Raw genomic sequence first — 22320 nt, forward strand, 5'->3', positions numbered from 1 at the left:
TTATACTTACTAGTGAACAGATGTAGGACTTTGGTCAGTGTTCTCATAATACTAGTGAACAGATGTAGAGTGTGTCAGTCTAGTGATTACTAGTGAACAGATTGTAACGTTGTGGTCATGTTCTAGTATACTTAGTAACAAGATGAATAACTCATAGATAACGACTCTCTTACTCTACTGTGCCAGGTTCACTATTACTAGTAACAGTGCTAGACGTTTGTGGTCAGTTCTTCTAGTGTATATACTATGACAGAGTAGGAGTTGTCAGTTTATTCTATATACTACGTGACACAGAGTAGAAAATGTTGTGGCAGTGTTCTAGTATTACAGTGAACAGATGTAGAATGTTACGTTCCGTTGGTCATGTTCTAGATTACTATGAACAGAGTGATGTGTGTCAGTGTTCTAGCTATTACAGTGAACAGATTAGGACCGTCGTGGCATGACTATATACTAGATAACCAGATGTAGATGTGGTCCAGTTCTATATTACATGAAAACCAGATGAGATTTGTGGTCATTCTAGATTATAGTGAACAGATGTAGATGTTGTCTCAGTGTCTAGTAGACATGTAACAGATTAGAGGTTCAGTGTTCTATATTACTAGTAACAGATGTAGACCGTTTGGCCCAGTTTCTGAATTACATGGAACAAGTAGACTTGTAGTCAGTTTCTAGTATTACTAGTGAACAGAGCTAGATGTTGATCAGTTCTAGATACTAGTGAACAGATGAGGATGTTGTGTCAGTGCTAGTATACTACTGAAACAATGTAGACGTTTGTCATGTTCTATATTACTAAACAGATGTAGGATGTTTTACCACATCTTTTACCTTCTTGCCACAGATATGTACCACAAAGTGGGTCAGAACGAGATGTGAACAGAATGCCTGGAGCTCCAGCCCAGAGAGCATGAGAGTGCTCTCAAGCCCTAGAATAGTTTGAGGAGTGCCTCACCCTAGAGCAGGCAAGTTTAGGAGTCTCGCTCAAGCCCCTAAGAGGCAGGTTGAGAGTTCTCTCACCCTAAGAGGCAGATTGAGAGTGCTCTCAGCCCTAGAAGGCAGTTGAGCAGCTCTCTCAGCCCTAGAGAGCAGGTTGAGGTGCTCCTCACCCCAGAGAGAGTGGAGCTCTTCACCCCAGGAGAGGCAGTGAGGATCTCCACCCCAAGAGCAGTTAAAGCTCTCAGCCCTAGCAAGCAGTGAGAGTGCTCTCAGCCCCAGAAGCAGTTGAGGAGTGCTCTCACCCTAAGAGCAGGTTGAGAGCTCTCAGCCCTAAAGCAGGTGAGATGCTCTTCACCCTAAGAGGCAGTAGGAGTTGCTCTCACCCTAGAGACACGTTGAGATCTCTCAGCCCCAAGAGCAGCTTGAGTTCTCTTCAGCCCCAGAAGACAGTTGAAGTGCTCTCACCCCATAGAGCAGTTGAGGAGTCTCTCAGCCCCCAGAAGCAGTTGAGAGCTCTCACCCCAGAGGGGCAAGTGAGAGTGCTCTCCAGCCCTAAGAGATGCAGGTTGAGGATGCTCGCACCCTAAGAGGCAGTGAGAAGTCTCTCAGCCACATAAAAGCAGGATTAGGAGTGCTCATCAGCCCCAGAAGCAGGTTGAGATGCTCTCAGCCCTAGAGAGGCAGTTAGGAGTGCTCTCAGCCCGTAGAGAGGCAGGTGAGGATTGCCTTTTCCCAGCCCTAAAGACATTGAGGAGTTCCTCAGCCCTATGAAGCAGTATGAGGATGCTACTCAGTCCCTAAGAAGCAGGTTTGAGGAACTGCTCTCACCAGAGCAAGCATTGACCAGGTGCTCTCAGCCTAGAGAGGCAGTGAGATCCTCAGCCCTAGAGAGCAGTTAGAGCTCATCTCAGCCCTAGAAGCAGTAGGATGCTCTCACCCTAAGAGCAGTTGAGGAGTGCTCTCAGCTAGAGAGGCCAGGTAGGATCTTCAGCCAGAGAGCAGTTAGGAGTCTGTCTCACCCCAGAGAGCAGGTTGAAGAGTGCTCTCACCCCAAGAGCAAGTTAGAGGAGTGCCTCTCACCCAGAGGCAGGTTGAGATGCTCTCAGCCCCACGAGAGCGATAGGAGTGTCCTCAAGCCCAGAGAGCAGGTTGGAGGAGTGCCTCTCAGCCCTAGAAGGCAGTTGAGAATGTGCTCTCAGCCCCAGAGAGGCAGGTTTGAGAGTCCCAGCCCCAGTAGGCAGGTTTGAGGATCTCTCAGCCCCATTAGAGCAGTTTGAGAGTGCTCTCAGCCCCAGAGAGGCAGTGAGAGTGCCTCTCTATGCCCCTGAGAGGCAGTGAGATGCTCTCAGCCCCAGAGATGCAGGTGAGAGTGCGTCTACAGCCCAGAAGCAGGTTGATGCTCTCAGCCCCAGAGGAGCAGGTTGAGCAGTCTCTCAGCCAAGAGGCAGTGAAGAGTGCTCTCAGCCCCAGAAGGCAGGTTAGATGCTCTCACCCCATGAAGGAGTTTATCCGAGTGCGCAGCGATATACGCCAAGGTTGGAAGAAATCTTCTAAGGAACCCTTCTTTGGAATATCTTGTCTTCCCGCCCGTGATGTAAGCCCTTATCCACAACCAGTACACAGTCGACTCTGCTTCACTAATTCCTCTGGAACACAGACAGAGACATAACTCTGTTTTCCTTCCCCTTAGCCACAGCTGGGCTGCTCCCCTCTTGGGTCATCCGACTCCGTCTGACGATTCGAGCCACAATCGATTAGGCCTTCCAACGTCAAGGACATCACTGTAGGAGAGCCTTGCAGAGAATCAGCTGTCCTTGTGCCTTCCACCATACAATCCTGCAGACAAGAGGGGACATTAAGGCATTCCAGCGGCCAAACGACCTCTGCACCTCACTTATCCAGGCAGCTGGAGTGCTGTGAGCAAGGAAGTGAGTAGACCTAAGCAACAGCAACCCTTCTCTGCGTCGTTCAAAACATCATTACCGCCAGGAAAATGGTTGAAGCCCCTCTGTCCAGAGATCAGACGCAGGCGAAGAGATGGCACTCACATCTCCTCTTCAGCTAGACTACACATAGCCATCATTCCACCCATCTAGACCAGTGCTCGCCCAACCCGCAACGCATCGTCGAGCTGGCACCCACTCCCAGATAACACGAAGACTGCATCTACATCGATGCACTACCCACCGCCCATCCCCCAATCTATCTCTCTATCAATGATCCTCAGGATCCGCGAGGGTCGCCACATAACTGCAGCGCCCCTCACCTGACACCAATCAAATCATCGCTCCTCAACTTCTTATAAACACGCCACACCCACATTTACCACCAACGCGGACACACAAAAGATGGCCTAGCATCTGAGACCCATCACTCTAGCAACACACATCCTGCCACAACTTCTAACAAGCAACTATACGAATCCATGCCACCACAACCGCGCCCACACCCCCGAACAGACGAGTGTAGCCCACACAACCCTCACAATCAACAACTTCACCCGACCACCGAGTCACATAACTCAACGTTCGATATCAACCGATCATACGCCAACCTAGTTCCGCGAAAGAAGATGGTTAGCCCCAGCCCTTCTCATCAAAGATCATGCCATCGCGCATCGCTATCAATCGCCATGCGGAACACTAGAGATATGTTACGAGCCCCTGCCTCTAGCACCAGATCTCTCATGACCTACACCATGAGCAGAAGCATGGTTTGAACGCCCCACCATCTCTGTCTCAGGAACGAAGCTCAACCATACACTGCTCAAACCAGCATCACTACCCACTACTCTCATACTCCACTCCACACCACCTCCTGCTAGTGCCGAAGAGCCTCTAAAATCGTTAATTCTAAGCCCTTCTGTCAGAGATTCATACACAGAAAGAGAAATGGTGAGCCCCTCTGTCAGCGGCAAAACCAAAACCCACCAGTTGTAGGTCCAGGTTAGTTAGCTATCTACAACAGCTATAATGAGTACGCTGATAATCATAACAATCTGCTTATTCTCGCCCAGTAACACTTTTATAATAATCACCCGACTTGCAATGACATTTGTTTTAGTTATACTTCTTCCTAACTTCAACGTCATTCTTGCACCATTATCCCTTTTTGGCACACTTTTTAATTTGGAACTACATCTCCCCACTTGTAATATTTTCTCACCAATTATTGGATCCCCAAGTGCGGCACAGTGACTAATAGCACTGCCATCTTCCATTGCTCAGAGACCAGCACGTCACCCCTCCAGACCTTGTTCGAACCTCCAGACCTAGTATCAACAACCGGCGGTGAATGGAGAAGATGTTCCCATCCGTAGGGCAGGCCGCACAATGTACTCCCCGCCCAAGGCCTGGTGTTTACCTAAACTCCCAGTACTTCTCGTCTTCCAGGTGATGCGCCGGTGTTAGCCGTCATTTAAAAATAAGAAATTTTCTTAACTGACTTTGCCCGAAGTAAATAAATAAAAGTACAAAGACAATATCAATGACATAGTCTTAAACCTTAATTACCATACTGTGTACAATTCAGTCTCCTACTTTGATCGATGTTCATCGTCCAAAAATTGTGCGTAGACGCGAAGCTTGACCAGTTCATAATAGAAATCCAACTGTTTCATGTGTATGCTCACTCCACCCTGCGTCGCGAGAAATCCAAAACCCAAACATGAGATTTTGTCACCTTCTTCCTGACGGGGGAAAGCCTCTACTCCCCAGATCCAACAATCATCTCGACACCAGACTGCCCTAACCAGCACATGTCTCTAGCACAGGACGCCCCAACATCTCCTTTCCAACCAGGCTGTTTTCAGAACCAGGTTCCTTTAACCCAGCTGTCTCAGACCAGCCACCCTTTCCTCAAGAACACAGCGATTCTCTCAGACCAGGGCTTACTCAAGACCAGGGTTAATTCCAGACCAGGCGTCGTTCTCAAGACCAGGGTGTTCTCAGACCATGCTTTCTTCAACTAGGTGTTCTCAACCGGCTTTTCTCAACCAGGGTTCCTTCAGAACCAGGTATATCTGATTATTCTCAGACCAGGCCACGGTTCTCAGACCAGGCTGTATCCGGACACCAGGCATCATCCCATCTCTGTTCTCAACCAGGCTGTCTCAGACCAGAGGTGTCCTCAACCAGGTTCTCAACCAGGCTGTTGCTCAAGAACCAGGTTTCTCAGACCCAGTCGCAGGTCCTCAGACCCAGGCTTTCTCTCACGACCCAGATACGGTTCCTCAGCACCCAGGGGTTTTCAGACAGTTTCTCAACCAAGCTTTCTCAGACAGGCTTTCTCAGACCCAGGCTGTCCTCAAAACTCAGGTCCTGGAGCGCCCAACACTGGGTCACTTTTTGTTTAGCACACAGAGCTGATAACAAATAACCAAACTCATCATCAAGCTCATGTTTTGAAACACTGTGTCTTAGTGCGTACGGGCACAAAGCCAAAACGTGCACCCAAGAGGGGGCCCCAGGACCAAAGTTTGAGAAACCCTGCCTAAGACAAGTAGGCTACACCTAACAGTGCTTAAATGGTTATTCACATCAACCACTTCCCCTTGTCTGATGTTTTCCTCAGCCTGATTTGCTGCCTCTCATCTGGCCTGCGATCTATACTCATCTTGTCGCTATGCCAAATCGTCAAATCCATGACAAGCAACAAGAGTAATATTCAATTCATTGTAGGCATATAATACTCCAATGACATCGTGCACCGTATTAACACACTTAGGATTATGATGAATCCTTATCTACATCAATGCTTCTCAGATTGTGCTTATTACTTAACCCAGTTATTTCATACAGTTAGTGCAGAATCTCTATGGACACCAGTGAGGCTTGGAGTGAGGAGATATAGAGAGACAGCACATTGAATAATGCGCTGGAATGGAAATAAAGGAACGAGTCAAACATGTGTTTCCTACTGTTTGATTATCCGTTCCGCTTAATTCCATTCCCAGCCATTTACCCAATGGGACCCGTCTCTCCTAATAGTCTCCCCACAACACTCCGCATTGACACACTAGGTAAGTCTACACTCTATCCAAAGAAGAGAACCAAAGTAGCGATTAGGCTTCGCTAGGACACTATTCTAGGGATGTTCTACCTATTTGTTAGTTTGTCACTCACCATTTACTGACTGAGCTCGGTTTCTGAATTTGCAGCTTGTATTTGTGCTGGAAGCTGTTAAAAGTACACCATTGGTCCACCACACGCGTTATCGATCAATCTATTGTATCTCTGAATGATACTAACTGCATGTAATTTTATTGCTAGGCGCCATCTCCAAATCAGTGTTGCGAAGACCTCATCTTAGTATGTATCCAGAAGAGTGTCCTGACATCTCTACACATCATTCGAAAGTACTGCCATCTCTGAACATGATGCAGGATTTGATGCGTGGACACAAGTCGCAGTACATAGATGTTATGATGTGGAGGGTATATGTATTCACACACAGTCTGAATGTCAGTCAACCTGACATTTGTAGTAAAAGTCACATTATCGGTAATTCATAGTAGCATGATTAAGACTACCTAAGGACCCACAATCATCAGGGAGCCACGCACATAATGGCACTTAATGAGAACCACGACGAAGTTGATATATATGGACACCCACTGTACAGGAAGTGGATGATATAGGACTCTGCTTTGTTTTAGTCAATCTTTCATATATCTCCAGGAATTCTGCCTCCTAATCTAAGACTGATAATCCTCAATTTAGGGCATCCTCTTATCAGTTTAAATGTGTCCAGGTTTCACTTCTAAACTTTCTAGCAATTATTCTTACACAAGAAATATGCAAACTCCAAAAAAATTCAGACACCAAGCTCCAGAATAATTGAACTGCAGCTACTTCTCAAATTGTCTTTCTTGGTTGCCCTGAAAAATTGCCAAAGACTCCAGCCACCTGAGACATGCATCACGGCTCAGACCAACAAGACTCCTAAAACATCTTCTATCCCCTGCCATAAGACTGTTAAATGGCTAACAACTACTGCTCTCCCTCTCCACAGACTATCCCACTGACTCTATGCCCATTCACAGGTCTCTACCCACTCAGACACACACACACCTCATGCACACACATTCATACAACACCCCTCACACCTACACTGCTGCTAAATTAATATTTGTTAGATAAATTGTTTAGCTGTTCATTGATCACCATAATAAAAATTAAGACTAAAGCTCTAAAATAGATAGTATACTCCTGTTTACATGTATATTACCATAAATATTGATATAGTTGGGTTACCAATTAACTCTAAAATAGATAGTATACTCCTGTTTACATGTTAATTACCAATAAATATTGATAAGTTGGGTTACCATTAACTCTAGAAATAGATAGTAACTCCTGTTTACATGTATATTTACCATAAAATATTGATATAGTTGTTACTTAACTCTAGAAATAGATAGTATACTCCTGTTTACATGTATATTACCATAAATATTGATATAGTTGGGTTACCATTAACTCTAGAAATAGATAGTATACTCCTGTTTACATGTATATTACCATAAATATTGATATAGTTGGGTTCCCATTAACTCTAGAAATAGATAGTATACTCCTGTTTACATGTATATTACCATAAATATTGATATAGTTGGGTTACCATTAACTCTAGAAATAGATATTATCTGACTCCTGTTTACATGTATATTACCATAAGTATTGATATAGTTGGGTTACCAGTAAGTTTTRAGCCCTGTTTACATGRGTACAAAACATTAAGGACACCTGCTCTTTCCATGACAGACTGACCAGGTGAAAACTATGATCCATTATTGATGTCACCTGTTAAATCCACTTCAAATCAGTGTAGATGAAGGGGAGAAGACAGGTTAGAGAAGGATTTCTGAGTCTTGAGACGTGGACTGTGTATGTGTGCCATTCAGAGGGTGAATGGGCAAGACAAAAGATTAGTGTCTTTGAACAGGGTATGGTAGTAGGTGCCAGTTATACTATTTTGATACTGAATACTGCACTGTTGAGAAGGGCTTGCAAGTCACTAATTTCACTGTGATTGTGCATTTGACATAAAACTTGAGTGACAACCATCTAACGGGGAGTCAATGGCCATTGTTCAATCTCAGTCTCATGAACGCCAAAATAACGAGGATTATTTCTGTATTGTAGAGTACAGGTTGTCAGGGAGAATGAAGGATATTTACCATACAGAACTTGTGTAGAAACATCTTTATTACAAAATGATAGCCAACCATAACACAGCTAATGTATCCCACCAAAGACATTTCAATTCGATTGCTTTGCACAAATTGTGGTTAGCATCAAAATCGCATATGTAATTTATGCCAACAAATATCCATAAATCAACACATGCAAAGTCATTGAGGTGAAAACAGACAAAACAGATCCGATGGAATGCACAGAAACATTACAGAGCTGTTCATGGTGAAAAGTCCCCGATATTGGGAGAAAAACATGCCTGTCTCGTTCGTGTTACGTACCCGGTGGGAAAGAAAGAAACACACTTTACATCTTAAAAGCTACCACTGCTCCAAAGACATAACCGACTCCAGGGAACCTCCAGAAATAGTCCAAGTGAAAAAAAATCCAGTCCAGCTTTCCACTCAAAAGGGTTTGAGAAGGTTACATGTAGTCTGGAAGAGGCTTGGTGTTTTTCCCGAATGGGTCTACCGCCCCCCCCTCCACTGCACCTTCCTCTCAGACGGCTTTCCTATGGTACTCTGGGGGCGCCACCTCGTAGTCGCTGGCACTGAAGAGGGAGGAGTTCTTCATTAGATACCTACGACAGACAGGAGGAACAAGCGATTGGAGGTCAATTATCAGCCATAGAAAATGGACAAAAACTTGGCYTCTGTATTCATAAAGGTGATCGGCCTCTACGAAGTGTAGAAATATTACAGGCTGCAGAAGAATGAGGAGCAGATCAGCTCATCCTAACTAATGATAACCTAGRTTCCATTTGGACATTTAAACAGAGTTGGTCCAGATAACCATCTGCAGCAATTAGGATAAGGCCACATTTGTTTACAGGAAATAACGACACGTGAAAAAGGCCTCCGTTTGAACTCATCCCAATCTACTACGTTTGTTCCAAGTTGAGGAGGATCATGATTATGGCCACGTTCCCAGATCGTCTCTAGGGTACACAGACAGTATCCTGCAGATACACGGCCAGACATTTAGGCCCACTGCAAGGAAAACATTCATGACAGAGCGACAGTGAACAAAGGAACTGCATCATCAGGATGACTGAGATAAGCTGTACGATTAGTTCTACTCTGGAATCCAATGGTCTTGAAAACTTCTTGTTAGAGTGATATCAGAAATTTGGTACTTCAATTTCACAAATTCTGTCAGTGTCAAGATTGTGTAGCCCAGCTTASACCGAGCKCTGAAGCGAGATTAGATAGCAGCATGTCACGGTCAGCGGGCTACGTTTTCAACAGTGAAATCCTTCTGATGAGAATATATAAATATGATAGGCCAGCCAGGTTAGGGAATGCTCTGCCAAGCCAGACATTCAATTTCACGAGTGGGGATGAAGGAGAGGCTTCTTACTTGAGAAAATCCTGCAGGTAGTTGAGCAGCAGAGCCAGGCTTTTCTCATCCAGGGGAGTGTAGGCAAGCATGGAGCCAATTCTCACTGCACAACACAAAGAARAGCACTGTCAGGGACCAGATTTAAACCATATGTACACAGACATGAATCTATATTAGCATTGGCTGATATTTGAATAAATACTGTCTCAATGCAGGTGTGGACAGATGACGGTGAACTGATAAACTCTCCCATGGAAACGGCTATACAGTTTTATTAAAAATCTGTGAAGAGTGTTGTGACTTTGTTAAATGCACTCCTAAATAAAATGTGATTTCATTTTATTTATAATTTGAAAATAAAATGTTAGTCACATCCACACATTTAGCAGATGTTATTGTGGGTGTAGAGAAATGCTTGTGTTTCTAGCTCCAAAAGTGCAATAATATCTAACAATACACACTAATCTAAAAGTAAAAGAATGGAATTAAGAAATATATAAATATTACTACGAGCCATGTCAGAGTGGCACAGACTAAAATACAGTAGAATAGAATACAGTATATAAATATGAGATGAGTAAAGCAGTATGTAAACATTATTAAAGTGGCCAGTGATTTCAAGTCTATGTATATAGTGCAGCAGCCTCTAAGGTGCAGGGTTACGTAACCGAGTGGAAGCCGCCTAGTGATGGCTACTTAACAGTCTGATGGCCTTGAGATAGAAGCAGTTTTCATTTGCAGAGAGCACCATCCAATTGACGCTTGTCATTTGACCTTCAAGTGTTTGACACAGCCATTGATGACACAAACACTTTTCTAAATGGTTCTTCATCTACTAACCTCAGTTCAATCTGGCTCGGAACGAGAAGCTTTCTCAAATGTCCCTGTCACTTAGTCCATCTGAAGATCACACCGGTTCAGATCACAAACCCAAATGTTGGTAGTTAAAGATCTGCTCAATGTTAATTAACTAACTAATGGGATTCTGGATGCAATTTGTGTCAGCGGTAGACGCTTAACTTTCTGGCCTTCCCTGGGTATTGCACATTACACATTCTCGAACGTTCATCAACCGTGTGGAGGTTGATTGACTCCAGAAAGTAAACTTTCATCCCTGTGATAATGGCCGATAATGAAATCTATTAAAGTCTCCTTCATTAGCAGTACGGCTGAAGATGAGAGCTTTCGTGGGTGCTGTGACGGTGCACCAATGACAGCGCAGTGAACGGTGGTAGGAGAAGAGTAGACAAAGGCACTGTAAACTTTCTTATGGCTCTAATAACTAAAGAGAGAACTATTTCCCCATGGGTCTTCACCTCTCCTAAAAAMAACTCAATCACCACAACGTTAGCCTCCTGAGATTCAAACTGAAATATTTGTTAAAAGTTCCAGTCCAGAGGCTACTTCAGATCCTCCTCATTCAGACAGTCCTGCCCCCCCCGTGGCTACGTACCAAAGAGCCGGAGAAGGTGCGGGCCCCCGTAGACCTGGGACATGGGTGTATCGGGGTGATCCGCTAGTATCTCTGCATACTGGGGCCTCTCAAACTTATAGAGCAGCTGAGTGCCCAGCATGACGTTGAAGTACTCCCTGATCCCTGCCACCACCTCGTTCACAGCATACTCCCTGAGGGGAACCAGGAGATATAAYACAACAGGCAGTGGCTGGAGTGCTCACAGCTGGAGCTGAAGAATGTGTGATACCTAGGTTGAACTTCACCAAGCAAGCGAARTACAGCTAGCCAACTTTGATAAGCAGATACAGGCCTAGCTTGCCTGGTTTCTAGTCAGAGACCTCCTTCATTGTAACTTCACTCGTACTGCAGCGTCGAGAAGGGTGTGGTTTTACTTACTTGCTTTCTGAAGTTCCTCTTGATTTCTTATAGCTTGCATAGTCCTCCAAGACAGTATCCACATTCTTTCTCGCGGGCAGGTGGAAAAGCTACAAAAAATGTAAGAAAAATGTAATGTATACATATTTGTCAAGCACCTCATAAAATACGCTTAAAACACAAACAAAATCCTGTAAAGAATGAACTTGTAGGGAAAGACTGTCTTGCCAGTAAATAGTTGGCATCTTCTGACCACGGTAGACAGCTGGGTTGGGTTCAATTTGAAGTGACGGTAGCCAATTCATGAATTGAAATTCCAAATAAAAAAAATATATATATATATTCTATTTTCAATGACTTCTCAATAAACTTAAAAGTAAAAGCTATTAATTTCAAAAGTTTTTCAATATTTGAAGTTTAAATTCAAATTCCTGAATTGACCATTTTCAATTGGAATTGAGCCCAACCTTGGTAGAGCGCTGTCTAGACCCCCACCTGCTTCTGTCTGGTAATAAGGTCCCAGTCATCCACCAGCCACGGCTTCAGCAGCTCCTCAGGAATCTTCACCTTGACCTCCACACGGTTGATGAACGTCTCCTCCTGGTTACAGTGAAACCAAATGGAACAGTCAGACTCATTTACATAAGAGAGATGTGAAAACCAGAAGAAGAAAAAATGTGCTAATGGTGTTAAAAACACAATTCCATCTGTGTTTGACTGACTGCTGCAGGACATAAGTAACTGGAGCCGTTGTTACGAGTATGAGAGGATTCAACTGAACAGAACAGGCCTGTTGTACGAGAGGGACAACACACAGCATTCATAGGTGGACATACACTCTCCACAGTTGGGTCGCAACGAGCCCTCTTCTTCCGCGGTGGCTGTGGCATCTCTCCTGTGCTGGTGCTTCTCCAGCCGCTGGTGCTGCACAAAGACAAATGGGACAGACACACAATCATACTCTATCCACAAAGGATGTTAAAGGGTTAATTTAACTAGTAGCAGAAACTAGTGGGCTAACACTTTAACTAGTAGCAGAAAGTAGTGGGACTAACATCATTTACTAGTGGGACTAACACTTTTACTAGTAGCAGAAACATAGTGGTAGATACTGGTATATACGACTAACTAACATTTACTAGTAGCAGAAACTAGTGGGACTAACATTTTTACTAGTAGCAGAAACTAGTGGGACTAACACTTTAACTAGTAGCAGAAAAGTAGTGGGACTAACACTATTACTAGTGGGACTAACACTTTTACTAGTAGCAGAAACTAGTGGGACTAACACTTTTACTAGTAGCAGAAACTAGTGGGACTAACACTTTTACTAGTAGAGAAACTAGTGGGACTAACACTTTTACTAGTAGCAGAAACTAGTGGGACTAACACTTTTACTTACTCTTTAGTTTTGTCTTTTTCGCTTTCCTGAAGAAAAAAAAGATTGCATTAAATTCTTTTTTGTGAAAGTTTGAAAGTAGGTCAAACTTGAAAGAAGGGATCAAACTTACAGATCAACATTTTTCTGCTGCACAGCAGCAATCTTCTTGCTCGGTGCTATTCCCCTCATCTTTCCCTCAACATCATAATGCCTGCAGGAGAAAGGAACACCGCCAAGAAACCAGGCCATGAACTACAGTAACCTTCAGAAACACTTGTTCTCACATTTCCTCATGATCATTTTATGTATCCTTCTTTTAACCAGTATGTTTTATGTTCAACTAGTGCTTACAAGTAAAAGCACGGTGGGCTGCAAGTATTGTATCATAGGTGCTATATACATAAAGATGACTATTGTGGTTCATTATTAAAATAAGTGGAATCACTTTTTATGTTCTCCCATCTTCGAGTCATCGTCGGCATTTCTGGGGAGACATTGATTGACATATAGAATCTCATTCTTGTATTTCGTTCAATGGCAGCTTGAATACAATGTTGACACAGTAGGTACATTCCATACACWAAAAMMMYTYCCCCCCCCACCCCAACACAAAGTCTGTCTGTGATGATAGATGAACTCACTGATTAGCCTTTTGAAGCTCTTTTTGTTTCTGCAGGTTGCTGTCCACATATTTGAGAACTCTGCTTTCAGGAACCCATTCATCCCAGCTAAAACAGAAAGAAATCAACCACATTCAGATCGCTGACAGCTTATTTTTATTGAATCAATACCAGAATGTTAGGTCTGTGGCTGTGAGGTAAGCATTCATAAAAATAAAATAAAAGTTAATTCAAAAAAAAAAAAGATGGGTCCATAGCTACAACAGTACTGTCTAAATAGAGACAGTACTGGTCCTCTGTAGCTCAAATGTTAGAGCAGCGTTTCACAAGGGGTGTASGCTTTGGTTTTTGCCCTAGCACTACACAGCTGATTCAAATGAGGAACTCCTCATCAAGCTTTGATCATTTGAATCCCCCTTGGGGTCCCCAAGAGTTTGGGAAACGCTCTGTTAGAGCAAGCAACGCCAGAATAGTGGATTCAATTCCCAGGACCACCCATTAGTAAAAAACATACGCACCATGACTAAGTCACTTTAGATACACGTGTCGTATTATTTGAAAAGCCAACAATGCAAAAATGACTCACTTTTTGTTCCATCCACTGTAATGAATGAAGTACTTAATTTGCTTCTCCTTGATATTGGTTTTCACTGCCTGAAATACAACAACAATCATTAAGAATTGTAATAAATATGACTATAGGTATAGGCTACTGTAAATGGTGTATTGTTTAGTAAACACGAGCTGACAGCCATTCAGATTGGTGGAATGAATCTAAACTCACCTTTGCTTCGTAAAGCAACGGCCCATGAAAACACAGAACTCTTTCACCTGAAAACAGAAGAAATAGACAAATGCTGGATGGTTTTATTAACAAACCGTGAACACCAGTGGTTGGCTAAGGTGTAGCTAAAAGTATTTCGTGGATATGTGGCCAACGTTATTAAACAAACTAGCTACATTTGCTATTCAAGCCAAGGCCCTGGCAAGGGATTGTTTACACGTTAGCAATTAGCTAACGTTAGCTAGGTAGCTTATTGTTTCAACACAAGCCAGTTAGCGCAACAGTCTAGTTAGTTGGCTGAATGAATACGAAAGGTACGTGTTATTAGTACACTATTATGGTAGATGACACTTAATTATTCGATTCATTATTCAGGCAATTTTCTATTGATGATATATCTAGCTAGCATACAGCTAGCACACCACCAGCAGACTGTTTTAGCTAACGTTAGTGGCTAACGTGCTCTGCGCGAGTAGCGCTATAGCGCAAGAGCGTCGATGCTTTCCACTCACGAGACAACAGGTCTAGCTACGTTTTTTAATTTTACAGTTCATCATCCCGTGGCACATTACCTTCTTGAAATTTAGGTTTAGGGTCCTGTTTTTGGCGCCATTCACAGACTCAACTGTTCGGATCTCTGAATGATCAAATTCGTGCATTGCCAGCTTCCATTTCTTCCTGACACAACACGGCAAAGGGCGCGCCACTCTTCTCGCGACTGCACAGCCTGGCAGCGCGGTCAGGTGACACGATATCGCATTGCGCTGTGGCGGCCCATGCAACAGAACATTATCATTGTTTTGTGAAGGGAGCCATGTTCATTATTTTATTTGAACCTTTATTTAACTAGGCAAGTCAGTTAAGAACAAATTATTATTTACAATTACATCCTGGCCAAACCCTAACGACGCTGGGCCAATTTTGTGCGTAGGCCTATGGGACTCATACTTTAGTTTTTTAGTATATTTTTCTTAACCAACAATGCAGTTCAAGAAATAGAGTTAAGTGCTTGTAAGTAAGCGTTTCACTGTACACATTTGTATTCAGAGCATGTGACAATATTTTCCCATAGTTCTGCCAATGAGAATAATGTACCAGCTCTGGGTGTATGTTTAGATTATTATAATATTTAAAATTAAGTCAGTTAAGAACAAATTCTTATTTACAATGAAGGCAAACCCGAACGACGCTGGGCCAATTGGTGTGCCGCCCAATCACAGCCGGTTGTGATACAGCCGTGGAATCGAATCTGTAGTGACACCTCCAAGCACTGAGACGCTGCGCCACCAGAAGCCCTGTAGGGTACTAGGCTGTTTAGAATATTCATACAATCATAACATGAATTGGTTATTTCAGCCACTAACTAATAAATCAGCTCTTGCTCTTGTGTCTCATGTGTTGGTACACAGATGGTTGGCCAAGAGGTTTGAAGATCATGAATAGGTTTATTCATCTAGTCTGAAGAGTATAACAAAATATCAATCATTCTGTCCTGACAAATAGGATAGTAGCATATCAAACTGAGATTAATTGTTTTATTGATATGGGTCATGAATGTGATGCATAAGTGTAGCCTATTGGCACTACGCCTCTCCCTTGACTTAGATAGTTTTGTGTGTATGCATTGATATGTAGGCTACGTGGTGCCTTTTTTAAAAATGTATTAGTTCTGTCCTTTGAGCTGTTCTTGTCTAATGATGTTCTGTATTATGTCATATCTGTATTATGTTTCCATGTTTTGTGTGGACCCCAGGAAGAGTAGCTGCTGCTTTTGCAACAGACTAATGGGGATCCTAATAAAATACCAAATGTGGTATTTGGCATGTTAGGCAATACAATACATTTTGTTTGGGAAATGCATAGGCCTACTGGTAAAAGCTGTCATCACCTATCAAGTTGTACTCATAACACTGCTTGTGGGCTTCAGAGGGAAATTGACCATTTACAGTAATCGGTGTCGAGACTGTCATGTTTTTCGTTGTCCATTGACATGAACACAATAATGCAATCATTAAGGCAACGGGGTGAGATTAAATATATGGATGTTTATTAAAAATAACATTTGCATGAACACAATTTAGGCAATATTGTCGTTTTCAATCTATGAAGTTCACATTCATTCATCTGTTATCATAGGCTATATTTACACTTCCCTCCCATTGCATGTCATTTGTGAATTTTGTGACAAATGCCACACAATGAAGACTAGACGTGCAGCTGTGAAGGATGACATGGGATCATGGTACGTTACTCTCACTAGGCTACACTTATGATGGAATGATAAAGACAATATCTAGTCTGCCTCAGTTTCTCTATCGTTTAATGATGACTGTCCGGGCGGTTTCTCCTATCGTTTAATGTGATGACTGTCCGGGCATATTCTCTATTCGTTTAAGATGACTGTCCGGGCGTTTTCTCTATCGTTTATGATGACTGTTCGGGAATACAACAGCCACATGGACAGAAGGAACCATAACAGGCAGAATTTCCTGATGCGCAATTTTGGTAGCCATTGATACTGTATCATTGTGACCTTTTGTTTTAGTGTTGCCTATGCCTATTTTGTGATTTTTTTCCCACCAAACAGAACATACTGCATCCGCTATTACAGTACACCCATGTCGTGTACTGTAATAGGGTACATTACGCAGTAGGGTACATTACGCAACAGGGATCGCGTGCGTAATGGCAACGGCAACCGAATTTTCCACTGCGTAAAGTGACTATCCGCGATATAACAAATCTTTCAGTTTCTTTCTAAACTCTTCTCTCATCAGGCAATAAATGACAGGGTTTAGACAGCTATTGGCGTGCGCAAGGCAGACTGTCACAGGGAATACGTAAGTGTGTGAACTATGTAGTAAGATTTATCCCAATGCACAGCATTCAATTTCACAAGGACGCCCAGAATGTGATGGCGTGATTTGGCATCCAGCAAAGAAGACAGGACAGGACCACGATGGTGACAGATTTGGTGACTTGTGATGTCCGTTGGTGTTTGTTTTTCATACTACGGTGCGGATGAATCGCAAAAGCATGATGTTAGCTGAATGAAACAATGGCCATGGGTAAAACAAATGCAAATATAATTTTCTGAAGGTGATAAACTGCTAACCAATATGTCCATCAGGGAACTTAAGCAAACATAGTTTTTCCCCGCTACATTTGTCACGGTTGAGAATTGGATGTTGGTGCAGTCGCAACTGTTGCGGATACCCAAAGAACACCGCAAATCCATTTTGCAGAGCAGGACTTTTGCCTAGTTCGGTCTTTAGAGAGGAGGCGACGGACCAGTTATCGGGTGACGCTCCTTGCAGTCAGAAAAAGAACACGCTCGCGTACATGTTCATAACGGTGACGGAGCTGATGATTTTTCACATGGCGTCTCCAAACGGCCAGCTGAAGTCAGTGCGGTGTCCACTGCCCAGAACGCAGAGTCATACAAACTGGAAGTCCGTCACTGCCAAGTTAAGTAAAAGAAGTTGATTCTGGATTTTCCGCTCTTGTTTCACTCTTGATAAAGAAGAGCACCAGTAAGTTTCCCACCAAGCCCACGCGAACCACCGAGTAAACGACGCAGATGAAGACCCTCAAAATCGGGGGTCCCGTCCGCTGTCACGTCGATGTCCTCTAGGCTACTGAACCGGTCCAGATCCGTCAAGGACCAATTCGAAGGCTGCATTGCTGTTGTTGTCCTTCAGTCATTGTTTCTGTTATTAATTCGAGTGATTAATGTAGGCTATTCCAACTTCAAATCAGGGTGGAGTCGCTCACTCTGCTTCAATATATCCCCAGGTTAGTTTGAAATAAGAGCGCAACGATTGCTATGCGTCCTTCCCATCAATCGCATAATCACACACATTGACAATGTAGATGTCTTGGTGGGGTACTCGAGTCGTCTTGACAAGTGCAGTTCTTACATGATTTATATTGTGACCGCTTCTAGATGCCCTGCCTGAACGCACAAGGATTGGTGCCAATGTTTTGATTGACATTAGGCTATAGCCTATACTCCCTATTTGCATCACTTTCTTGATATTGACCAATAGGCTCGCTGGACGTAATGGTTTTATAATGGAAATAAATGTGTTTTTCTGGGCAATAGTGATTGTCACCTGAAAAATACAGTACTGGTAGGCTTAAACCTAATAAATGCTATTGTATGATTGTAAACATTATTAGATCTTTCTCTCGACCATCCCATCTAGAGATCAGTGGAGGCTGCTGAGGGGAGGACGCGTCATAATAATGGCTGGAAAGGAGCGAATGGGAATGGGACCAAACCATGTGTGTTGTGTATTTCCATTGCACTTATCCCGCTCCAGCTTTCCACGAGCCCGTCCTCCCAATGAAGATGTCACCAACCTCCTGTGGTAGAGATTGATGTAAGATAATACACAGATAAAAGGCTTCACCAAAATGACATTGGGTAGAAAATGTTATGACCAACAGAACCACACAGGCGTACCAGCGCACGCACGAACCGCGCTTTAACGCATAGTCTGAGTGGTATTTGGTATTTGGGGTGTTTTATTAGGTGATCCCCATTAGCTGTTGCAAAAGCAGCAGCTACTCTTCCTGGGTTCACAACAAAACATGAAACATAATACAGAATGACATAATACAGAACATCATTAGACAAGAACAGCTCAAGGACAGAACTACATACATTTTTAAAAAGGCACACGTAGCCACATATCAATGCATACACCAAACTATCTAGGTCAAATAGGGAGAGGCGTTGTGCCGGAGGTGTTGCTTTATCTGTTTTTTTAAACCAGGTTTACCGTTTATTTGAGCATAGAGATGGAAGGAAGTTCCATGCAATATAATACTGTACGCTTTCTTGAATTGGTTCTGGATTGCAGACAACTTAGGGGTGTTAAGACGTTAACTTATCCTACTGGATATTCTATAAGCATTGACAATTCATTGAGGACTTTATCCCCACACATGTGAGTGTGTGTGTAAATAATTTGCATTTCATTGGAATTCCAAATGTACATAATGGAATCTTTAATCTTCATCTCCTCTCTGGAGCCGGCAGCGATCTCCCCACGGTAACCCAGACATGGCCGACCCACAGGGATGTACCAAGGCCGTGAGCTCAGGTGAGACATTTCTAATTGTAATTCTAATTATTATCTTAAAAATCAGATCTTCAACAAAAAAATAATAAGAAATATCATTTTATGATAAGAAAGGTTTTAGGTCCTCCATCTCATTGGAGCTGTTCAATAGTCAAGTCCAAGATCATAGATGTTGACGGCACCATCTCCAAAGCCTCCATTCAACCCTAGGTCACAGTGGGTGATGTTTCAACCAAAGTAGCAAGGCCATGGTACAAGTGGGTGATGTTATCTACCATCCTGCAGCACTCTGCCCTCTTATACCAGTGATGGCCTCAGCATTGCATCTGTAGCCAAGCAGAGGAAGAAGGGAAGCAGCTGCTTCTAATCACTCTGGAGAGCAGTCCTTCCTCTTCACTCCCAACCCAATCTACCCCCACCAAAACACAATTCCTTTCTCACACCAATCCCCTTCCCTCACACCAATCCCTTTCTCACACCAATCCCTTTATCACACTCCAATCCCCTTCCCAATCCCATAATTGAATCTTCAGAAAACATTTTGTCAATGCATTTAATGCATTCGGTTTTCGATTGGAACCACAATACATCTCAAATTAGGGGAATGTTCATCGTCACTTTAAGATAAATCCATTGATTTATCATCAGAGATCATAGAACTCACCACAAATGCAAGTATTTACTAGTTCAACCTACTCGTCAATCAATAACTGAGTAACTTTAATTAAACTGTGAGGCAATTGAGCCAGAGAAGCAAGCAGGGAGGGCAACGATGACCTTCAGAAACTTTTAACAATGCCAAAAGTTTGCCAAGCAGTTCCAGTATCTCCATATTTTGAGGACAAGCCTTCCACACATGGCTCCTCCTAGATGGAGATGGAGTAGTATGCATAGTTATGAGGTTTCCCTGCATGCTGCTATAAGCTGTTGGATTCCATAATAAATATAATCCTTTTAAATCTGTTCACTAATGTGTGAAGTATTTCCATCTCATTATGTAACTTCTAGAATGGTGAGATTGTCATTGCATCCCACTCCTTTGAGGCATTGCTACACTAGTGACTAGTTGTACCCAAGAGTGTTGGGTACTGTTGGAGCTAGGAACAMAAGCATTWCWCTACACCTGCAATAACATCYGCTAAATATGTGTGTGTGACCAATACAATTTGATTTAGACTCTGCCTTGTCTAAGGCAGACTGCAAAATGAGTGTCTACTGCCACCCAGTGTATGGTTGTGGTAATAACACACACTATTGTATATTCATGTATTTTGTAAGCCACTTAATGGCAGTGGAAATGAAACATGTTACCATTCCACATGAGTATTTAATACTGTATGTATATGTTCCTGACAAAGAGGTTAAAAACRCCACAGATCAGATTAGATTTTGACAAGMTAATATATGGTACACATAAAATYGTGACTAGAGACAAGGAACAAAATACGGATGATYCCATACCTTCAATCTATTTGTTTGTGAAMTAAAATGAAGATAAAACCCATAGATAACAAAATGCTTTTTATTACATCTAAACTCCTATACATTAGACAGACAACATTCAATAAGTAAACCATTTCTTCCAACGCAAGTAATAAATATTCTGTTTTCACCTAGTACTTTCTACAAACTGACATCGGTCTACTGTACAACGTTTAATCTTCCTTGAAAAGCCGTTTAATTCTCTGTTTGGAAATATGAAAGCAGAATCTGGGGGTTAAGGCAGTGAGTGCAGCTGTCAACTTATCCCCTCTTGAAATTCATTTAGTAAATTGGACCCTTTTTAGGTTAAAGTCCACTTTATTGTACAGCTTTTTCTATCTAAAAATATATAAATTAATTTAATCTCATGTTTTTGGATGACGCAAAAACACAAACTAACACTGGAGGAACTGACACTGTTGAAACACATGGGATTGGGGGGGGGGTGGTGATACGGACATCATAATATTACCAATGGGGGGAGAGTGGGAGAGGACTTTACAATAAGGCCATTCCATGCCCATGTTAGGCTGCACACGTAGCATTTTAAATGGGAACACATTCTATGATGTCTGCTCTCACTTTGTCTTAAAAACCGACAAAAAAGAGATCACAGAGATCTAGAGCAATGACATCAATAACAGATCTGAAACCAAAACAAATCAATCATCCAAATAAATAAAGACATTTGTGATTGGATTGGTCAACTCCTAACCTCTGACCCCAAATCTTAGTCTCACTTTGTTGGTCTACCCTAAACCAGGGTACCCTAAACCAGTGCTTCCCAAACTCTGTCCTCACACACAGACACACAGACACACACGAAAATCAAACAGGTGTAAAATAAGATCTGATTTATATATATTATATATATTATAGATTAAAAAATAAATAAAATACTGCACAACATTGTTTATACAGAGAGGATATTTTTAAAACACGTCTGATGCTATCAAAGAGCCAATCAGTTAGAGTAGGAGAGAGGGGGGTGGTGACAAGACAGGAAGGTCTCCATATCGACTGGCTGCAAAGTTGACGTGTTATCTGCTCTGGTTCAGGATACTAGATGGAGAGTGATTGGGGAAGCTGTCGCAAGCGATTATCTATCTCAAGAGGGGAAAGCTAATTAGGCTTGAAGTGAAGAGCTGTGGAAGAGAAGAGGACTGAAGCACAAACACCTTGAGATAATGACACTGCAGAAAAGCCTGACTGGCTACAAAGACACTCTGCAGAATGGTGGAATGGGCTACGGACAGACAGAAAAGGTTGACTGACAAGGTAATGTCAATGACTTCAACATAGTCTCTCCTCCCTCCCTCTCCCTCTCCGGGAAACAAGAAAAAAGCAATGTTTTTGACTGTAGGTGACTGTGATAAGTGTGACTGTAGGTGACTGTGATGAGTGTGACTGTAGGGCGACTGTGTGAGTGTGACTGTAGGTGACTGTGATGAGTGTGACTGTAGGCGACTGTGATGATTGTGACTGTAGGTGACTGATGAGTGTGACTGTAGGCGACTGTGATGAGTGTGACTGTAGGCGACTGTGGATGAGTGTGACTGTAGGCGACTGTGATGATTGTGACTGTAGGTGACTGTGATGATTGTGACTGTAGTGACTGTGATGAGTGACTGTAGGTGACTGTGATACTGTGAC

At 42.8% G+C, this 22320-nt stretch overlaps 1 protein-coding gene and 1 pseudogene across 1 annotated transcript; both read right to left on the bottom strand.

Moving 5' to 3' along the window:
- Nucleotides 1-8132: 8132 nt before the first annotated feature.
- Nucleotides 8133-16715, bottom strand: LOC111956402 (mortality factor 4-like protein 1). The gene is given in 15 exon segments (XM_070436566.1): nucleotides 8133-8718; nucleotides 9498-9582; nucleotides 10933-11105; nucleotides 11332-11420; nucleotides 11806-11910; nucleotides 12147-12217; nucleotides 12220-12234; nucleotides 12713-12738; nucleotides 12822-12902; nucleotides 13137-13175; nucleotides 13333-13419; nucleotides 13898-13965; nucleotides 14096-14142; nucleotides 14668-14715; nucleotides 16712-16715. Coding segments are annotated over 15 exon segments (1020 nt in total). The 3' UTR covers nucleotides 8133-8636.
- LOC139023430 (relaxin-3 receptor 1-like) lies at nucleotides 16150-17777 on the bottom strand (annotated as a pseudogene).
- Nucleotides 17778-22320: the final 4543 nt, after the last annotated feature.

This window comes from Salvelinus sp. IW2-2015, linkage group LG32 (assembly GCF_002910315.2).
Source record: "Salvelinus sp. IW2-2015 linkage group LG32, ASM291031v2, whole genome shotgun sequence".
Taxonomy (NCBI): domain Eukaryota; kingdom Metazoa; phylum Chordata; class Actinopteri; order Salmoniformes; family Salmonidae; genus Salvelinus; species Salvelinus sp. IW2-2015.